This window comes from Carcharhinus amblyrhynchos, chromosome 2, assembly GCF_965287045.1.
Source record: "Carcharhinus amblyrhynchos chromosome 2, sCarAmb.v2.hapA, whole genome shotgun sequence".
Classification (NCBI taxonomy): Eukaryota; Metazoa; Chordata; class Chondrichthyes; order Carcharhiniformes; family Carcharhinidae; genus Carcharhinus; species Carcharhinus amblyrhynchos.
In genome coordinates this window covers 116,490,806-116,513,116 of record NC_137325.1, presented here as the reverse complement: position 1 = coordinate 116,513,116, position 22,311 = coordinate 116,490,806, and the positions used below count along the sequence as shown (strand labels likewise).

General features: G+C 41.8%; 1 protein-coding gene across 2 annotated transcripts in view; it reads left to right on the top strand.

Moving 5' to 3' along the window:
• Positions 1-16,181, top strand: part of odad2 (outer dynein arm docking complex subunit 2) — a 271,432-nt gene extending 255,251 nt beyond the window's left edge. For both annotated transcript variants that reach the window (XM_080217382.1, XM_080217373.1), the window contains one exon: positions 15,456-16,181. In XM_080217382.1, the coding sequence (XP_080073508.1) occupies positions 15,456-15,569 (114 nt within the window). In that variant the 3' untranslated portion in view covers positions 15,570-16,181. The remainder of the gene's footprint in view (positions 1-15,455) is intronic.
• Positions 16,182-22,311: the final 6,130 nt, after the last annotated feature.

Genomic DNA, 22,311 nt, shown 5'->3' with positions numbered 1-22,311 from the left:
ATTTAATGGGCTTCACGCCCACCTTTATTGGCACTTCGCTCATCCACAATTGGCACAAAACAGACAAGCTCCGTATAAGTCCGATTCAGGCTGTCCAGTTAGTGAGGAGGAAGATGTCGAGCATCCTTTGTTTGAGATCAACAGGGGTCCAACGGCTCTCTACTTGAGATCAGTGGCGGGGGGTGGGGGGGGGTTCGACAGCTCTCTCCTTGGGATCGGTGAGGGGGGGAGGTGGGGGTGGGGTTGGGCTGGAAGTGGGTCTGCTGCTACTCTGCTTCAGATTGGTGGGGAGGGGAAGGGGGTCCACTGCCACTCTGCCTGAGGTCAGTGGGGGGAAAGGGAGTCTGCTGCCACTCTGCCTGAGATCAGTGGGCGGGGGCATCTGCTGCTGCTCTGCCTGAGATCGGTGGGGGTGAAGGGGGAAAGGGCCTGTGATCGGTCTGGGTGGCAGAGGTGTGGGGGAGATAACAGGGTTAGTAATGTTGGGGGGGGTGGGGCAATGTCTGTGGGGGCAAGGGGGGGAGGTATTATCCAACCCAGGAGGGATGTGACAGGGGAGCAGCATTCTATCATTTGTTTTCTACGCATGCGCAGTTGGAGGTGCCGATCAGAGCTGAAGGGTTTTGAGCGCATTAAGCCCCACCCACAGACTTCTTGCAGCATGATTGGGAATCACTGCTATTTTTGCAGGCAGAGTGTGTATGGAGACATCTGAGAACAAGTCTAAAAGTTGGCTCTGAGACACTCCAGTTTCAAGTCCACCCAGCACTTAGGATCAAAATGGTAAAATAGGGCCCATAGTGCCACAGGGGTGGCATTTTTCACATTGGTAATTTTTTTTCAAGTGTCTCTCAGTTCTAGATCATGTCACTGGGGCTGGTGGGATTCACACTGGTCTTGGCACTGAAAATGATTTTGGGGAAATTTCACCTGATATTTTCTCATAGGCTGGTTGGATACTGTCCATACCTTATTTGTTGTGAACAGGCAAAGGGACGTGCTGTTGATACAATCTGCCAGACTTTGGGATGTACTTCATACATAACTAATATCACACCAATACTAAAATTCATATACCACATTACTTATTTGTGTAAACATAGAAACATAGAAGATAGGAGGAGGAGGCCATTTGGCCCTTCGAGCCTGCTCCACCATTCACTACGATCGTGATTGATTATCCAACTCAATAGCCTAATCCTGCTTTTTTCCCATAACCTTTGATCCCATTCGCCCTGACTGCTATATCCAGCCACCTTGTGAATACATTCAAAATGTTTTGGCTTCAATTACTTCCTGTGGTAATGAATTCCATAGCTCACCACTCTTTGGGTGAAGAAATGACTCTTCTCCTCCATCCTAAATGGTCTACCCTGAATCCTCAGACTGTGACCCCTGGTCCCAGAGTCCCCCACCATTGGGAATATTCTCCCTGCATCTACCCTGTCTTGTCCTTTTAGAATTTTATAAGTCTCTATGAGATCCCCTCTCATTTGTCTGAACTCCAGCGAAAACACTCTAATCTAGTCAATCTCTCCTCACTCATCAGTCCCACCACCCCCAGAATCAGCTTGTTAAACCTTTGCTACACTCCCTTGAGAGCAACAACATCTTTCCTCAGAAAAGGAGATCAAAACTGCACACAATATTCTAGGTGTGGCCTCACCAAGGTCCTGTATAGTTGCAACAACACATCCCTGCTCCTGTGTTCCAAACCTCTCACAATGAAGGCCAACAAGCTATTTGCCTTCTTTACCGTTTGCTGCACCTCCATGCTTACCTTCAGAGACTAGTGCACAAGGACATCCAGGTCCCACTGCACACTCCCGTTTTCCAATTTACAGCCATTCAGCTAGTAATCTGCTTCTTGTTTTTGCTTCCAAACTGAATAACCTCACACTTATTCACTTATGTGAGTGAATAATTTGGAAAACAAATTATGCTGCATCTGCCATTGATTAACCCACTCACCCAACCTGTCCAGATCATGCTGAAGGATCTCTGCACCCTTGTGTAATAGGCAGAAGGTATTATTAGCAAAGTAGAAAGAATAGTACAGCACAGGAACAGGTCTTTGGTCCACCAAGCCTGCATCAACACATGATGCCTTCCTAAACTATAGACATTTTTGCCTCTACGTGGTCCCTACCTACTCATGTATCTTTCAAGATGTTTCTTAAATGTTGCTATTGTATCTACTTCTACCGACTCCTTTGGCAGTGCATTCCAGGAACTTACCACCATTTGTGTAAAAAAAACTTGCCTCTCACATCTCCTTTAAACTTTGTCCCTTTTACCTTAAACCAATATTCTCTAGTAATTGACATTTCTACTCTGGGAAAAAGACTCCAACTACCCAATCTATCCATATCTCTCATAATTTGTAAACTTCTTACAGATTGCCCCTCAGCCTCTGACATTTAAGTGAAAACAAACCAAGTTTGTCCAATTTCTCCTCATACCTAATACCCTCAAAGCAGGCAACATCCTGGTAAACCTTTTCCATACTCTCTTCAAAGCATGCACATCCTTCTGGTGGTGTGGTGACCAGAACTGTATGCGATATTCCCAATGTGGCCTAACTAAAGTTCTATACAGTAGCAGCTTGAAACAGCTAGCTTCACTGCTGCTCACATTTTTGAGGTACCTTGCCCTTCAGGGTAACCTGAGGTAGAATATGTACTTTATGGAACAGAAAGTGGTGGCCTTAGGGCCACATAATTTTCCACAATGTATGGCAAGCAATGATCTGATCAGCGTAGCCATTATCTTACAGAATAGCTTTAATGCACCCTATATCAGCATCAAGCTTACACGGTGACAAATGGCCATGCCACTATTAACAAGATTGCCAATAAGACCAGCCTTATAAGATGTGCTACTGTAAGAATGTCAAAGTGTATATTGACCAGTGAAGGTAGGCTTTTGGTAGATGGAAGTAGATAATTCTCTGGCAAATTTCTAATCAAGCACACCAAAGAAAGGGGATTCATTTAACTGAACAGGTTATTTGCATTGTCCTTCACAAATGAAATCATTAATATCAAATAGGATAAGCTCTATAGCTACAAGTGAGAGTAGAGCTTTCTTTACACTTCAAGGAAAATCCACATGTCATGGCTGATGGAATAATTAAAATACACAGTTGGATGAATTTTCTCCAGTTTTAGTTAATCATCTCAGAGGATCATACTGTTTTATATGGACTTCTTTTATCTCAGGATATCAAAGGTTAAGTAAAGTTAATGATGGGACAGAATGTACATAATCTGGACAGCATGGGCTGTTTCCATTTATTTACTTTATGCAAAGGATGGTGAATATGTTGAACAGGTTGTCCAAGGAAATGTGTGATAAAATTCAGTGAAGAATTTGGAGTTAATGTGATTGAGAACCATTATTTTTGCACCCGTTAGGTGAACTGCAGCATATGTCATGTTTTTAGAATAATGATTCATGAGGAACACAGTCAAAGAAAATGTTGATAGGATTAGAAAGCAAAGCATAAACAGTGACATAGTTCAGTTGGGCTAAGTGACTTGTTCCTGTGCTGTACTTTGTAATACAATGAGCTAAATGAAACCTTCTGACTAAAAGGTGGGCATAGTGAATACATTACCTTTTAAAGATTCTGGAATGATAAGGGTTTGAGGACTATAATAGAATATCTGTAAAGTTTGTTATCTTTCAAATTTATTTACAGTCTAAGAATGCAAAATTACAGATGGATTTCATATGGTGGGCTCTAGTTTACTATGTCCAGTAATCAGATTCAACCGCTAGGTGTTGAGCACATGTACAGTTTGTAAGTCGATAAAAATACTAACTCCCAAATGATTAATTAAAAGTCTTTGGCTTAAATAAATTGGTGTTAATTTGTAGAAATTCTGCTGATATAACAGTTTTTTTTAGAAGATAATAAAAGCCCATAGTGTAATCAATAGTAATGCAAGTTCTCACGTATTATATCAATATTACCCCTCGTCAATACCAGGACAGTTTGACTATAGTATGCATAAGCCATAGGGGATAGTATAACAACTCAACAAGGTTGCTTCCACAGCATTTTCCCCCATTGCAACCTCAGAAGATCAAGAGCAACAATGAGAGCAATAAGAGAGAAGGGTGTGTATGTGTGAGATTGAGTCAGGGGAGTTTGTTTGGCTGGCACACTCCCAGTCTCAGAGTTTTCATTCATTTTCACCGCCACAATCTAAGATGTACTCTCACCCACTCTCATACTGAGTGAGTGAGTGTGCATCCCAAGAGTGGGAATGAGTTGGACACATCTCAACTGTTCACACTCTAAATATTGTTTTTATTTATTACCCTTTTTTTAATTATCAACTTATTGCTGCAATTTTTTTTTGCTCAGCATGTTAGTTCTTTGGAAATTCATGTCTAATGTTGTGCCAAACCTTAGATTTCTGAAATTTGTTCATCGGCTCCCGAGTATGAGAAAAATTGAAATCTGGCCCCCCCACACAAAAAGGTTGGACAGACCTGTCTTAAAGGATGTAGGATTTTTAATGCTATCTGGAGCTTTTGTCAACTATTTTTGAATTAATGTACTTCTAAGTTGCAGTACTTTTAATAGTCACTGCCTGAGCTGGTCATACTATTTGATTTTATTAGTAATGCTATTGAATTCCTAATTTTTCCAGGTTTTAGTTATAAGCTTCATTCACAAGGCAGTGGCTTGGGTAGGAAAATGGCTGCAGATTTCAGAAATGAAAGCAAACTGTGAAACAAACGTTTTTACAGACCACTTCTATCTGGTCGGAGCTATTATTAGATGGATTATTTTTCCCTTTCCAGACTGCTGCATTTAGCTTCAATAGTAATTCTCCTTAAAGTGAGAACCCCTGCAGATCGCTATTTAATTTCTGTTCCTGCTTAAACTTTGCAGCAAACATGCTTTTAGTAATTAAGCTCTCCCAGATTTGAACCTTATCAGGACTAATCCTGCTGGTTGGAGCAAGGTGTGATCCCAGAATAGAATCTTTACACAATGTTTAGATCATTGTTTCACTTTTACACCAGCTTTTTTCTTCTGTTGGATGTGAAAGGGTTGAGGTGCATGCTCAGTGGTAACTTTAAAAACCAAGCTGTCACCATGTTATGTTCTTCTTTTCTTCTGTATTAATTTGCCAATTATATACAATGATTGCTGAAACAGTAATGTGGGTTTTTTATTTGAAGATAAGACAATGTACAGATAGGTTTACAGGAGACTAATTATAGTATATCTATTCTCAAACCTACAGCTTGCAAATGGATTACCAGCTCTGGGACAAATAGATCATAACCTGTCGACATGTGTAATGATTGACATTAGTTTAAGATATGCTATGTAAAAGAAACTGCATATCATTATATCAAAACATGCTCTACTGACCCTGGGCTCAATTTTAGGTGGCTACTTGTCAGCAGAAAATATCAGATCTAATGGTTGCCATCAGATTCTGGATGTTTCAGGAGCATGTCCACTGCAAGTCAAACCCAAGTATTTGAGGGCCAAAATATAAGGCATTCTGAAAACTGTATGATTGGAACTTCAGAGCTTCAGTCTGTGCCTTCAGGGAGGAAGAGGCATTGACTTACTGGGTCACTTCTGCAGATGAAAAGGAAATAGTTACAGACTGGTTCGAAAGCTGCCCCGATGTTACTGCAATAAGCAATAGTGACCCCATTGCCTTTTACATTTATCCTGGGAACAACTATCCTGTGCATACCTCCTGGGTCCACTGGTAGTTCATCCAGTGACAGTCATCACAACAATTTGCACACATTTTGTCTATGGTCTTTTTATCAATTATCTTAAATCTGTATCCTGTGGTTACTAATCCCTATGCCTGGAAACAGTCTGGTCGGGATTCTCGCAAAATAATTCAAATTCCACAATTTGCATGAAAATAGGAGTAACTCCCTTTGTTTATTTTTTCAGCGTGATTTTCAGATTGAATCTCTGACACTCTGAGCACTGCAGAGTGCCCTAGTGGGATTTCCTATGAAAATCAGGGGGCTATTCCTGCCCGAGAAGCCTGCAGCAAGGTGCTGAGCAGGCCACTGCGCTTGCGCCTATCTGTCAGTACCAAGATCGGCGCATGCACACTGGCCCTGCATTGCCAGTCTCCTGATTGCTGGCCAGCTCCACAACCCCCATTGCTGCCCCTCCAACCCCCCGCAACTCCCCCCAATGTCTGCCCACCCCCACCCCAGCCAGCCCAAACCTCTCTGACCCCTGGCATACCTGATCTTCCTGACCTCCCCCCTCATAGCAATCCTGACTCCCCCCCCCCCCCGCACCTTCCCCCACATCCCGTTCCACCCCCACCACCTGGATGGCCAGCTCCAATTGCTGTCCATCCTCTATCTGCCTGCAATCCTTTTGCAGAGTGGAAGCGGGTGCCCCCCCAACCCCACCGATCGCCTGCCCCCCAACAGGCCCTACACCTTCTGGCTTTACCTGCTTGCACTACTGATGCCCAGTGAACAGTACCAAGGTGCCCTTTGAGCATTGCCAGTCTGCCCCTTGGGAATCCCCTGCTGGCACTGTTCAGGAGGCACCATCTTAAGTCTGACCCCTGGGGTTCTCGGTGGCTTCTGTTCCCTCCAGCGTGATCAGCCACCTGTTCCCCGCAGTAGCAAACCCTGCTGGAGTGAATCACCCGCTGAGGTCATGGCTGATGACACCCAGTGCAGAGGCCTGAGACTGAGGTGGAAACCTGTTATAATGAGGCTCACGCTGCCACCCAGTCCGTTGTTGAGCAGTGCACAGGCCTGCTTAAAATGTGGTTCCAGTGCCCGGACCACTCTGGAGGTGCCCTCCAATACCCTGTGCGGGGCTCCCACATCATTATTGTGTGCTGCATGCTTCACAATATAGCACTGCAGTGGGGTGAATATCTGGAGGAGGAGGAGGAGGAAGAGATTTGCCAACTGCAGGATGTAGAGGAGGTACCCTATGAGGAGCCAGAGGATGAAGGACAGACAGCAATAGCAAGGGGTCGGCAAGACAGAGCAGCAAGGGACACTTTAATCGCAGCACGATTCAACAAGTTGCTGTCGTGCAGTGTGGCGGCTGCTACCATCACCATCCCACCATGTCCCAGGTGACACTGCAGCTGCAATACCTCCAACCCCAAGCTGCCCCCTCAATCTCCCGACCCTTCCTCTTCTCCTCTCCCACCCTTCCCCTCCCCCACCCTCTTTCACCCCATCCCTTCCCCCACTCTTTCACTCCCCCACCTTCCCCTTCCCACACCCTCTTTCACCTCCCCTTCCTCTCCACCACCCTCTTTCACCCCACCCTCTTTCACCCACGCTTGCCCTCCCCTCCCTGTTTCACCCCCCCCCCCAACCGCCCCCCCCCCCCAACCCCCCTCCCCCCCCCCCCCCCCCAACCTTCCCCTCCACCACCCTCTTTCACTCCCGCCTGGTTCCGAATCACATCACAACGGGGTACTTAGCCTGAACTGGCTGTGATAGTGGGTCTTTGGTCAAGGCTGGAGGGTGATGATGGCTTGCTGTAAAGCATACTGGGATCCTGCCTCTGGTGCCACACAAATCTGACTCCTGCCTGTTCTCCAATTGCGTACTGGCATCTGGACACACATAGGAGTAAGGGTTTTGACTACAGGTTTGTGGGCTAATGGGTTATGTTTGACAAAGGATCCAGTGCATGCTGGGTAAAGCAGGGCAGGAAGTCTGTAACCTTTGCTGAGGGCCCCGGTATCATGCAGCACAGCAGTTTGCACCTTAAGAACATAAGAAATAGGAGCAGGAGCAGGCCATCTAGCCCCTCGAGCCTGCCCCGCCATTCAATGAGATCATGGCTGATCTGTCATGGCTCAGTTCCACATTCCCGCCCTCTCTCCATAACCCTTAATCCCCTTGCTTATCAAAAACCTATCAACCTGCGTCTTAAAAATATTGAGCAAGGCAGCCTCCACCACTTCAACGGGCAGAGAATTCCAGAGATTCACCACCCTTTGAGTGAAGAAGTTCCTCCTCAACTCCGTTCTAAACCGCCCCCCCTTTATCTTGAGGCTGTGCCCTCTAGTCCTACTGTCCTTTCTGAGCGGGAAGAGCCTCTCCACCTCTATCCTATCCATCCCATTCAACATCTTATACGTCTCAGTGAGATCTCCCCTCATTCTTCTAATCTCTAACGAGTACAAGCCTAGTTTATTCAGCCTCTCCTCATAGTTCAACCCCCTCAACTCCGGAATCAGCCTAGTAAACCTCCTCTGCACTCCCTTCAAGGCCAAAATATCCTTGCGTAAGTGCGGCGACCAAAACTGCACACAGTACTCCAGCTGCGGCCTCACCAGTGCCCTATACAGCTGCAGCAAGACCTCCCTACTTTTATATTCAATCCCCCTCACTATGAAGGCCAGCATCCCATTCGCCTTCCTGACCACCTGCTGCACCTGCAAGCTGGGTTTTTGCGACTCATGCACAAGGACCCCAAGGTCCCTCTGCACCGCCGCATGCTGCAGTTTTTCACCATGTAAGTAATAGTCCTTCCTACCATTATTCCTACCAAAGTGGACAACCTCACATTTGCCAACATTAAATTCCATTTGCCATTTCCTGGCCCATTCGCCCAGCCTATCTAGATCCTTCTGCAGACTCTCCACACCCTCCGCACAACATGTGATTAGGGTATACTCAGCCCAATGGGGGTAAAATCAGAGACAGACACAGCTGTGAGGTTCAAAACACATTTAACTGTGATCTTAACATTGACAAAAACCTTCACCTTGACTACTGCTGACCTTCATCTCTGCCCTCTTAGTGATCTTACAACTTTCTAATCTTATCTTACGCAGCGTACTGCTTTACCTAGATGCTCCCCCAGGATGCATTGGAAGTGGAAGCACCCAGTTATGATCGGTGCCCTGTTGCCTGTGATGGCCTTGGTGGGCGTCCCCTAGGGGGCCGAGATCTGAAGGGCCCTGGCCGACTTGCAGATGACACTGATGTTGCTGTGCTATCCTGTTCATCCAGCTTGCCCCGAGATGCTTGGTGTGAGGAAGGGGATATTCGGAAGGTCTGCAGCTGTCCGGAATCTCCTGGATGGAAGGCCCCAGCATGGGCTCTAGCTCTTCCTCCTCCTTCAGGGTGCCCATAGGTCTAGGTCCTGGAGACACTCCATGGGATGCCACAGCAGCTGGACTGAGCTTCACAAGCCTGAACATCACCTGGCTCTGCCAATCCCAGAGGCCCAGATGTATTTGCCCCATGGTCTATGATCCCTCAACATTGGTCCTCTGAGACTGGGTCAAGCTCTGGAGCCCTTCAACATTAGCCCTGTCAGATTAGGCTCAGTTGCCGAGGTTTACAGTCAGGGCCTGCTGTGTCTCCAGAGTCCCTGCAAGAGCCCCAGCCATGGCCAGCTGAGTCTCTATCATGTCCCGCAGTGTGTTCAGGATGGCCTGGACCCTGTCACCAATGAGGCCAACTCCCTGTGCCTTCTGAAAGGTATTGTCTGAGGTGTCTTGGGGAGTCTCAGAGGAGCAGCAGGACGGGGAGTGTCAGTGACACCAGAAGGTGTCACCTGGCGCATCCGGATCATCCCCTGTAAGAAAGGACACAAGTTAGTGGAAGAGAGGGAAAACAATCTGCACAGCATGGCATTTACTTCAAAGATAATCTTAGGAATAGGGTTCAGCTAATACTCATTTGAGTGCTGGATGTCAGCAATCATTATATTAGTGGCCTAGTTAATGCAATGGGAACTCTTCTTATTTATCCTGTTACTGCCAGTTTACTGACACAAGCTTAATACTTCTCTAAATTAGCATTTTGTAACATTTTTTGATTACTGTGATTCCATAACAGTCTGAGAAATTTGGTCCACTGTGCTTACAATGTTGCTGCTGTGTAGGACCAGATTTTAAATTGCCGTTATGGCGGAAGGATCACTGCAGGCAGAATTTTAAAATTGCATTCCCAGAGGTTGTCTGTGGATCCCAATGAATGCCTCCAGGATACACTTTGATTTGCTAACAGAGGGCAGAAGGAGTAGAACCTGTCACCTCCAATTAATAGCCTACTAAACTCTCTAAGGACAAGAGACAGTGAAGATGGGGCTTCAGAGGGAACGCTCAGTATCCAAACAGCCTGATACACATTAATGCCCAACTTTCAGGGTTATTGCAGGGAAATTTAAAAGTTTGTTTTCAAATGATCAGAAGTGTCTGTTCATGGGGCATTGTGCACCTGGTTGTGCTATTCATTCTCTTTATTTTGGCTGCATGGTCACTTTCTTTTGCCCAACACTATTGCCCCCATAGGATCTACCAGCTTAATTTGGCAAAGCAATATTAGGTCCCACCCACCTTGTCTTTTATGCTGACACTCAATGCTAATTCAACACTGAACCAATCTCCTGCCAATTAAGGCATTAGTTTTTCAGAATAGCATTTAGGTTGGTGGTGTAGGGTTGGGACCCAGAATTCATTCAGACATATTCCCAGGAGGAAGTCCCAATGACAAGGAGTTTTTCAAGTGGCCAGTGCTTTCAGGCAGGAGTTGGGTTTCTCTTTCATATGGCCAGAACAAGGCAGTCAAGAGATGGCAGGCAGGGCTGGGGGCAGGCAAATAATGATGGTGGACAAGCCATGCTCAATCTTTTATGCCCGTATCTTGATCCCTTGCCTGAACATATTATGATGGACACTGCCTTAAAGAGCCACATGCACGGTGGCACAGTGGTTACCACTGTTGTCTCACAGTGCCAGGGACCCAGGTTCGATTCCTGGCTTGGATCACTGTCTGTGTGGAATCTGCATGTTTTTCCCATGTCAGCATGGGTTTCCTCCAGGTGCTCTGGCTTCCTCCCATAGTCTGAAAGACGTGCAGGTTAGGTGCATTGGCCACGCTAAATTCTCCCTCAGTGTACCTGAATAGGCACAAGACAAATTTACTGGAGTTCTACGAGGATGTGTCTAGGGCGGTGGATAGAGGAGAGCCGGTGGATGTGGTCTTTCTTGATTTTCAGAAGGCGTTTGACAAGGTACCTCACAAGAGGTTATTGCAGAAGGTCAGGGGACATGGAGTTGGGGGTAGGGTGTTAGCGTGGATAGAGGATTGGTTGTCAAATAGGAGGCAGAGAGTGGGGGTCAATGGGTGCTATTCGGATTGGCGGATGGTGACTAGTGGAGTGCCCCAGGGGTCGTTAGAGATGGAAAGGTGGTAGGACTGGAGGGTCTTAATGACATTACTGTTACGAGAGAGGCGGCGCTCGACAGACTGGAGGGGCTGATTGTGGACAAGTCCCCAGGACCAGATGGAATGCATCCAAGGGTTCTGAAAGAAATGGCAGAGGTGATAGTGGATGCCTTGGTGGTTATTTTCCAGACGTCGCTGGATTCCGGGGAAGTGCCGGAAGATTGGAAAGCGGCTAATGTTACGCCGTTGTTTAAGAAGGGTGCCAGGCAAAAGGCGGGGAATTATAGGCCGGTTAGTTTAACGTCTGTTGTAGGTAAAATGTTAGAATCCGTCATCAAGGAGGAAATAACGAGGCATCTTGAGAGGAATTGCTTGATAGAGCAGATGCAGCACGGTTTCGTTAAAGGAAAGTCGTGTCTGACAAATTCAGCTATTTACCATTTATATAGATGATCTGGAGGAGGGAACCGAGTGTAGGGAACCGAGTGTCGAAATTTGCTGATGACACCAAGATTGGTGGAACGGCAAATTGTGCGGAGGGTGTGGAGAGTCTACAGAAGGATCTAGATAGGCTGGGCGAATGGGCCAGGAAATGGCAAATGGAATTTAATATTGGCAAGTGCGAGGTGGTCCACTTTGGTAGGAATAATGGTAGGAAGGATTATTACTTACGTGGCGAAAAACTGCAGCAGGCGACGGTGCAGAGGGACCTCAGGGTCCTTGTGCATGAGTCGCAAAAACCCAGCTTGCAGGTGCAGCAGGTGGTCAGGAAGGCGAATGGGATGCTGGCCTTCATAGCGAGGGGGATTGAATGTAAAAGTAGGGAGGTCTTGCTGCGGCTGTATAGGGCATTGGTGAGGCTGCAGCTGGAGTACTGTGTGCCGTTTTGGGCGCCGTACTTATGCAAGGATGTTTTGGCCTTGGAGGGAGTGCAGAGGAGGTTTACTAGGCTGATGCCAGAGTTGAGGGGGTTGAGCTATGAGGAGAGGCTGAATAAACTAGGCTTGTACTCGTTAGAGTTCAGAAGAATGAGGGGAGATCTCATTGAGACGTATAAGATGATGAATGGGATGGATAGGATAGAGGTGGAGAGACTCTTCCCGCTCAGAAAGGATAGTAGGACTAGGGGGCACAGCCTCAAGATAAAGGGGGGGCGGTTTAGAATGGAGTTGAGGAGGAACTTCTTCACTCAAAGGGTGGTGAATCTCTGGAATTCTCTGCCCGTTGAAGTGGTGGAGGCTACCTCGCTAAATAATTTTAAGACGCAGGTTGATGGGTTTTTGATAAGAGAGGGGATTAAGGGTTATGGGGAGAGGGTGGGAATGTGGAACTGAGCCACGACAGATCAGCCATGATCTTATTGAATGGCAGGGCAGGCTCGAAGGGCTAGATGGCCTACTCCTGCTCCTATTTCTTATGTTCTTATGTTCTTAAGAGTGTGGTGACTAGGGGATTTTCACAGTAACTTATTGCACTGTTAATGTAAGTCTACTTGTAACACTAATAAATAAGCTTTAAAAACATATGGATTATTGCAATTGCACTGGTTCAAGACAGACATAAAATCCTATAAGTTTAAGTGTAGCAAGAAACAAAACCAGCTTCCAGTGTTTTACTGTGATTTGTAGTCCTTAATTTATGTTAAATTTGTTCTGACTACAACCTGCGCTGTTCCTTTAAATACAGTTTTATGGCATCAGTCAGTCAGATTAAAAACAGCTAAATTTCCTTGGTTAAATATTTTTAAACATGTGTATCTAATGTGTATGAATGATGGTTAGATGGCTTGAAATATTAACTTCCATATTTAAATATATGGTATGAGTGCATTTTCCGCCTATTCACATTGTTTATGCAGATTCCTATGTTCCAGCATATGCCAATACGATTGGCAGGAAATGTCAGTGTACATTGCCAGAAACCAGTTGACAAGTACATTAAATATGACCATGTGATCATTCTCATTGAAGCGATTTTATGTAAAGTTCAAATTTATAGGCAGATAATCTTCATCACCAAGATTACTATTCATTGGAAGCAATGCATATTCTTCTTGCTGCTGTGTGAAGCGTACCTTGGATGGTCACAACTGCAGAATTCACAGAAAACTGTTGATCCTACAGATATAATTCATAATGCTAAAGTATCATAATGAACACATGAATGGGTGTAAGTTCAGATATAATTTCTTGTTTACACTGCCACAGGAAATTCCTCTCCTTGATGTTAAACAAGCTGAAAGCCTTTATGTCCTGCAAGTAATACAAGTGGTTATGCAAGCAAACATTAACTGCATCTGATTGTTCATTATTCTACTTCAATAGTTATTTGATTTGCCATTTTTACTATCTTAAAATTGTAGCTCTTTTTACAGTATGATTTTCTGTATTTTATAATGATTAATTTTTTTTAATGACCTTCTTGCATTTATCCAATATCACTTGTGATTGTACTAAACCAAACATGTTAAACAAAGATTATGAAACATTAATCAAGAGATTGTCAATTGTCCTAGAGACTATGTAAACTATTGGAGAAGCATTATAAATTACTCCTTCTCCCAGCAACAAGAGATTGATGATTCAATTACTGATGGATTAAAAAATTGAACCTGAAGATTTAATGTCTAATATACCAAGGTATTGATATGAAAATAACATCAGAAAATGTTCCATTAGATTTCCTTAAAAAACATTACACTGACTGCTGTCTCTCTCTATGGGAACATTGAAAGTATTTTACAATGCTCCCATCAACCTTTCTAAATCAAGTGCACCATCATCTATTCTGTATTTACATATGTACTATTTTTGTCTTTCGTGAGCTTTTTGAAATCTCCCATCCAACTATTTTTCAATTTAAAAACTGATCTGACCCTGTTGGGATCCCAAATTGTCACTTTTAAATTTCTTCTATTTCTCTTATGAAAGAAAAAATGAAAATACTGGACATCTGGAAAAAAAATACTGAAACTTTAGAGAAAAATACAGTCAAAGTGTTAAACTATAATTTAAACTTTAGAATACTTGAAATAAAGGCCTTATAAGTGGCAAGATCACCAGGCAGACAAAGAAACACTAGAGGTTATTCATGTCATTATTTTTAGTGACGCAATATACTCCAAACCAATGCATCTCTTTGCTTAAATATGTTTTTTGAATTCCCCCTTATACAAGAAATAATATTTTTATAAAATTTCAAAATTCTGATTTGAAGCTCATAATGTATTGTATTATTAGTATGGAGCCTTGCTGACTAAATAAGCAATCAAGTTCTGCCCAATTCTTTAGCTCATATTTTTAGTCTTATGGATAGATAGCTTACCAAACAATGTCCAGATGGGATCAGGAATTGGATGATATTGTTATGAATTTACTGTACAAAAATAGGATAGGTTTCTTTACAGTAGAACAATAACTCGAAAGCTCTGCCTCATCTTAAATACTGTATACTGAATGTGGACAAGGCTTCCTCCTATGAAGCTTGTCAAAGTGCTTCAAAGGAGGCTGATACTGGAGATGAGGGGGTTGGACTATGAAGAGAGACTAAATAGACTGGGTCTGTACTTGTTGGAGTTTATAAGGATGAGGGGGGATCTTAGAGATGTATAAGACATTGAAAGGGATGGATAGGGTAGAGGTAGAGAGATTTTTCCTGCTTAGAAAGGATAGCAGGACTAGAGGGCACAGCCTCAAGATAAGGTGGAGGCCATTTAGAACGAACTTCTTCACTCAAAGGGTGGTGAATCTCTGGAATTCTCTGCCCGTTGAAGTGGTGGAGGCTACCTTGCTAAATATATTTAAGTCACGGGTAGATAGGTTTTTGACAGACAAGGGAATTAAGGGTTATGGGGAGAAAGTGGGAAAGTGGAATTGATACACTTCAGATCAGCCATGATCTTATTGAATGGCGGAGCAGGCTCGAGGGGCTAGATGGCCTACTCCTGCTCCTATTTCTTATGTTCTTCCACAATTTTTTTTTGTTTTTGATGCATATAAAGGCAACAAAGTCAAATGATTCAATTTAAATTCCAATTTTTGATTTATAAAGATTATTATTTTACACTGTAGGGTTAAGTAACTTGTAAGGTTCTGTTTTTCGTTAGAGCAGCTGTGATGGTGATTTACTGTTGCAAGTACAAATGCAATTTATCTCATTTCTCCATCTAGCATTATCCTATTTCTTTTCTTGTTTCTTTTTCTTTCCATCCTTATTTCCTTCCCTACTGTATATCACCAGTCTCCATTTCTTACCTGAATTTTTACCATCCACAGCTGCTTTTGAATTTGATGGAGTCAACAGATGAACTTCTACAGGAAGCAGCCGCTGGTTGCATCTCAAACATTCGAAGACTTGCCCTGGCTAACGAGAAGGACCGCTACAAGTGAAAGCAGTGTGCATTCCACATTTCCTTTCTCAGGAGTGGTTACCTGTGCAGGTACAATAAAAGAAAGATTTACTCTGTACTGCTTCTGGATGAACACGGAAGACCTTCTGTAGGAGCTAAAATAAACCAGCTGCTTAACGGAAATAGAAAAACAGCTTCTGATTTCTAAAAATCATATAGAGATAAGTTAATTCTGGAATAGTGCTACTATAATGTTAAAAATACATTTCTAAATATGAGACATTTATTTGGAATTCAAACACTGCTAGTAATGACTTCTTAAGTCACCTATCTAAAAAGAGTGAAAATTTATTTACACCAATAGCTTTGATTTTTTTGCAAAATAAAGATGTATTTTTTCTGCATTGTGTGTGGTTTCTTAGTAATTTAAAGTTGTCTTGTGCAATTCCTTTCGTACAAAACCTATATAATGCTGTTGCTGTAAGGCGTTTTTCTGTTTCATAAATTGTAATCCACAGGAGAAGTCTGAATACAGAAGCAAAGATTTCACATCTGGTATTGTGTTACTGTAACTGAGAACTCCAAACAGCTGCAGGATTCACTGTACTGCTCAGGGAGTAGTCAGTGCATCAGCTTAAAGTGGGCAAGAGTTTTTTAAGAACATTTCACAAGTATCTTTGCCAACATAGCATAATAATTAAATCCTTCTTAATTGTGTCTGCAGCCTATACATGCAGAAAGCCAGCCACTGGAAAATGCATTCTGTAAAATTATTCCAGGACAATGGAACTGTGATAATGTTTAACAGAGCAACAAAATTTGATATGAAAGCTGGTAATGTACTTTATTGTGAATACATTTGAACTGTTTGAAAGATATTAAGGTTCTGGAGAAGGTATTACTGAGTTGGCTTTGGCACAGTACTCATGAATTGTGTTTGATTCAAAAATAAAGAACGTAAACTGTAATTTATTTCCGATTGCACCTCCTCCCCATTTTCCTCACTGCCTTTTGTACCATACTTCTTTTTTCAGTCAAAAATGTGACAGGCTATGTCTTGCACTTCTTAACCATAATAGATATTGTTCAATGCCAGCCAATCGAGAGAAGCATGTTTATATCTGTGAGTTTTTCTTCTTCCTCTCATTTCCAAAGAAGGACCACTCTGTACCTATAAAGCGTTTCTTCCAGTGAATGAGCCAGGAATTGGTTTAATTCATCCATTGAAAGCAGTTATTTTTAAGAGAGAGCTGAGGATAGGGCTCAGACATGTACCCTGTGGATAGAAGACCAATACTCTATTGCCAAGCTACCAGACCACCAGACTGCAGTAGTTTTATTGAGTTGTCTGGTGCTAATTAAACTAAAATGCACTTATTAGGCTGAGTGCATATAAAATGAGCGTATTCATTCCAACTTCAAACAATTGTATTAAATACTTTTCAATTAGTAGAACAGAATTTGAAATGGCTAATCTAATAAATAGCTTGGTTACTGTAAAGTGCAAATTACATTTTGGATTTCCATTACCTATGATTACATGTTTGTATTGCAGAACAAAATATGTTTCTGTCTGTGGTAACTGAAACAGTTGTAAACAAATGTAAAAGGAGCCCTTTATATTTAGTCACTGCACACTTTCCTTTTCTAGACATTTGCAGTGGAAACCTAAAATTGATTGCTGTGGTTTGTTACTTACCCACTACCTTAATTTATTAACATAAAATGCCATATCTGACAGAAAAATATGGTTCTCTTGGCTACCTTTGCAAATATGTACAATTTTGATGCAGACAAAAGTATGCCTCAAATATTTTATTAAATCTTTAATATCAGGTTTAAAACTCCTGTTATAGGTCAATGCAGGATCATGTTAATTACAGCATGGATATATAAATTTTAGTGCAAGTGAACTTTAAAGAAATTATCAAAGCTCAACATCTTTTTGATATACTCAGAATAGGTATTATTAATTCTGATAAGTCCACCTGTAAGTGGACTTTGAGCTTCTGTATATAACACAATACCATCACATTTCTATTCTAATAATATAATAGATACGTCTTTACAATTTATAATTATAAACATCATGGACACAGTCCCAAATGTAGATTTATACTTTTTAATTTTCAATAAGAATTCATATGCAAGTTTGAAAAGTTTGGTAAAAGTTTTTCAAACCTGTGGTTGTGGAGAAACAATATCAAACAACAGGATGAAAAAGAATAGATGCATTAGCCAAGTTTGCATTTTAAAGCAGAGCAAAGCTAATTAACCACCTTTGAAGAAAAGTAGATAACGTTCCTAATGTTTGAGACATTACTTCCTTAAAAAATCCATAATGAATAGCTATTCATCCCATTTATTGTTGAGGGATCTGACTGTTCCTAATAGATTGCTGCATTTACTGCAACAGTACTCAAAAATATTTCATTAATTCATAAGTTCATAAGATATAGGCGCAGAATAAGGCCATTTGGCCCGTCGAGTCTGCTTTGCCATTCGATCATGGCTGATATGCTCCTTATTCCCATTTCCTGCTTTCTCCCCATAACCCTGTAATCCATTACCAATTAAAAATCTGTATAACAGCTCCTTAAATTTATTCACTGTCCCAGCATCTACCACACTTTGGGATAGTGAATTCCACAAATTCTCAACCCTTTGGGAGAAGTAATTGTGATACAAGATGTACTGAAGTAATAAAAAGGCAATATATTAATGATAATTAATTTTTAATCAATCACTTTCCTTTGTGATGCTGAAGGATATGGTTCAAAGAGCATTTGAGCAACCCTTTAACTTTTATCCAACCAGATATGCATCCAACTGATTTAGGGATGTAAACATGTTTTAATTAGTAATCCCATCCACATATTGCTAACTATGGAGGACAGATGTGATGGTCTTGGAAATCAAACGTTCTCCCCGAGTTTGTTCATTTTCTTTTACTCTCTCATCCTTTAGTTTTGCAGACACAAGTTAATTAACCAGCTTGCATTTACATTATCCCTTTTTCCTAACATTTAAAAATGAGTATCAGATTCCCTCAAATTTTTCTTTACTTCAGTTGACAAGCTTGATCATCAGTTAAATTGTAGATTTATACCCACTGCTTTGATTGTGTTCATTCAAAAGAATTCAGTCTTTTAACAAAATGTGGGCAGTGCGGTGGCACAGTGGTTCGCACTGCTACCTCACAGTACCAGGGACCCAGGTTTGATTCTGGCCTCGGGTGGCTGTCTATGCAGGGTCTGCACGTTCTCCCCGTGTCTGCGTGGGTTTCCTCTGGGTGCTCCGGTATCCTCCTACAGTCCAAAGATGTGCTGGTTAGGAGGATTGGCCATGCTAAATTGCCCCTTGGTGTCAGGGAGATTAGCAGGGTAAGTATGTTGGGTTACAGGGATAGGGTCTGAGTGGGATCGTGGTTAGTGCAGACTTGATGGGCTGAATGGCCTCCTTCTGCACTGTCAGGATTCTGTGGAAAATTCATATGTTTCTCAGCTCCCTATGTTTTCTTCGCATTACCCCCTTGCCTTTTCTTTCACAATGAAACTCACTTTTTCTGTCTACCTTCGAAGATCTGTCAAACCAGGTTACAGTTTAGTATTACTCCTGATGTCTTTGAAGTAATGCAAAGTGAAACAATTAATTTCCTGAAATGTAGTATTAAATTCCATTCTTTCATCGTACACAGAAAGGAAGTATTGTATATCTATGTATATGATTTATTAGCTTGTGCATTGGGAGACCATTGGCAAAGAAGGTTCTGGTTTAGAAACACCAGGTCTGCTTGAAATCCAGACATTGGAGAACTCGCCACTGAAGTATAACTTTTTAAAAATCCATGGAAAAGATGACAGCTTGAAATCTTAAACAAATAGTTAATGACTATTGACAACATAAACAGCATTTTAAACTTCATGACGGCAACTAATTTCATCCATTAAGAAATTATGGCATGCAACATTTCATTTTTTAGTTGAAATATCTTGCTTTCGTTTCACTTAATGACATAGGCCCAGTGTAGGATGTAGAAAGAGGAAAATATTTTTGATAGTATAAGAATACCTTTGTGAAATGTAAAGACTGTTTATTTTTCCTTTAAATAAAACATACATACTAAACCAGTATGCTTTGACAGTTGTACAAGGAATATTTGATTTACAACTCACGATAATTTTGTAAAATAAGTTTCCTCTGCTGGTAATGTGCTGAGTCTTAATGCCACACAATGAAAGCTGCAATATCTATTTCACACACCTAGTTGGCAATGACAAGAAGTGAATATTGTCAGTCTTCAGAGACTGGCTTGAGAATTTCTCCTGTAAATTCTTAAGCATAGACCCGCATATGCATGTCATACACAAAATATTTTTGGATATGTGCCATGCATATGCACCTAATATGCCTAAGAAGGTTTGAGACAGACGATCTTGATTACTGTCTTGTTAGTGAGGTCTTTAAGAACTCATTACTACAGTACAACCCATTTAAACTTTTACAGTCAGCTTCTAAATAGATCAAATTCTGCTTAAAAGAAACTATAGTCCAGTTACAAAATATATTCTTCATTCCAACAGTCTGGATTTCATAAAATAAAATGTATAAACTAGTAACTAAATTAGGAGCAAATTGTTTATACCACAATTTTAATCAAAAGTCATTTAGATCGGGTTTCTCCCTTTGCTCTGTAAGGTCATTCTTAGCTGAAACTCTCCATTACTTCTTTGGAATCATTTTAGGTGAGTGAAAGTAAGATTGAAGCAACAAATTGGCTCAGTGGTAGCAGCCTTGACTATTATGAAATTGTGGGTTTAAGTCCCACATTATCTGGCCTGATGCTACAATCCGGTACTGAGGGATGACAATATTGTTGGGGGTGCTTTCTGTCAGTTGAGATGTTAACATGAGAACGGAAGTAGCCATTTAGTCAATTGAATATGTTTGAAGAGAATATGGCTAGTTTATGACCTAACTACACAAACTGTCTATCTCAGCTTTAATATTAACCATTGATGTAGCATCAATTGACACACCCGGAAGCGAGTTCCAAACTTCCAGTACTCTGGCTATAAGGTGCCTAATTTCACTCCTGAAAAGGTCTAACTCTAATTTTAATCTATGCCCCGGTCCTAGACACCCCAACTAGAGGATACGGTTTATCTCCATCTCACCTCCTTGTTTCCCTTAATAGCTTGAAAACCGCAATCACGTGACCTCTTAACCCAGAGAATACAACCCTAGTTTGTGTAGTTCCTGATCATAATTTAATCCTCGAGTCCAGGCAGTAGTCTAATAAATCTATGCTGCAATAGAGATAGATCTTGAGATTAATCTACCTCGGACTATCAGTCTTTGGAGGTATAAAGTATTTATGGCATCAATTGAGTTTTCTCAATTTCCTGTCTATCATTTATCTCTCCACCAGAATAAACTAACTGCTCGTATATTTCATTGCTGTTTGTCGAAACTTGTAGTGCACGGGTTGGCTGCTGTATTACCTATTTCACAACAGGTTAAGTTTATAAAATAATTGGCAGTGAAGCACGTTAGGACGTCCTGCGGATATTAAAAGAGGGTGTGTCATATGTAAGTTAATTTTCTATTTACCATCATTAAACATCTATAGGATAAATTGTAAATATTCCGCAGTCGTGTCTATTAAGCCAGTAATCCAATTTGATGTCCATAGCGCAACTCATTAAAACAGTGAATTATTCCAACAGTTCCTAATCTCAGTTGGGCTTTCAAGGTAGGCAGTTATTTGGATGGATAAAGGGAAAGTTAGAGGACAAATCATTCCAGTGCCATCTATTTTCCCCCAACAGCAAAGTCTAAACTGGCAATTAAGAACTTAAAAGATCTGTCTTTAACCCTTCGCAATTAGCAAGTTGCCCGTGAGAAAAAAAACGATTCTCTGTTTCACTGAAATTTGTACCGAGGTAAATTAATCTATATTGCCCGAACGTTTACAACAGTTCATAGAGTACATTAACTGACAAATAAAAATTGCTAGGGACCTTTTTTGCCCGATGTTGTACCTTCCACTGTTTTCTCTACATGCAAAGCAACCAATCAATTGCATGCTAAATGCAATTGGAGGATCAGAACCTCGAAATTCAAGGGGATTTAAAACTGTGATATTCCAACAATGCATGGAACCTGAGGATGAATTTTAGCAATTAATTTACATTGGAACTGCATTCATCTCACACCATTTCCCTAATCATGGTTCCCAACACTTTCCCCTGAACACCAGCTGATATTAATCTGTACCTACATGCAGCAATCTGTGGAAAGTTCCGCATGACGAGATCCTTGAAGGACATAGTCGGCTCCAAATAGCACGAATCCGATCCATTCATGGAATTCCAGTCTACCAAAGCATTTCTTTTCATTTCGGATCCAAGGATAATACTAAAGAGCAACACATGAGCCAAGCATGTTCCTCTGATTAATCTTCCGTTTTAATGCTCACCGGACGAAAGCAGTCAAAACACCATGAAACTGGAAATCAAAGCACTCATATTGCGCTATGAACCCTTCTCTGCCTTTTTAATTAAGATTTTCTTTATGAATTGTCAAGGTTTTACAATCAGCCTGTTATACTATACACTTTGGAGAAAATATGATCGAAACTGGTAACTCTTGTCAGAGTAATTATCGCCATTCAACTGTACAGAAATATATCGCACTCAAAATGTAAATACATTTCCAAGACTTAACGATGGCATCTGTCCGTCTGTGGGGTCGATGGGCTGCCCCCAGGGTGTCTGTCA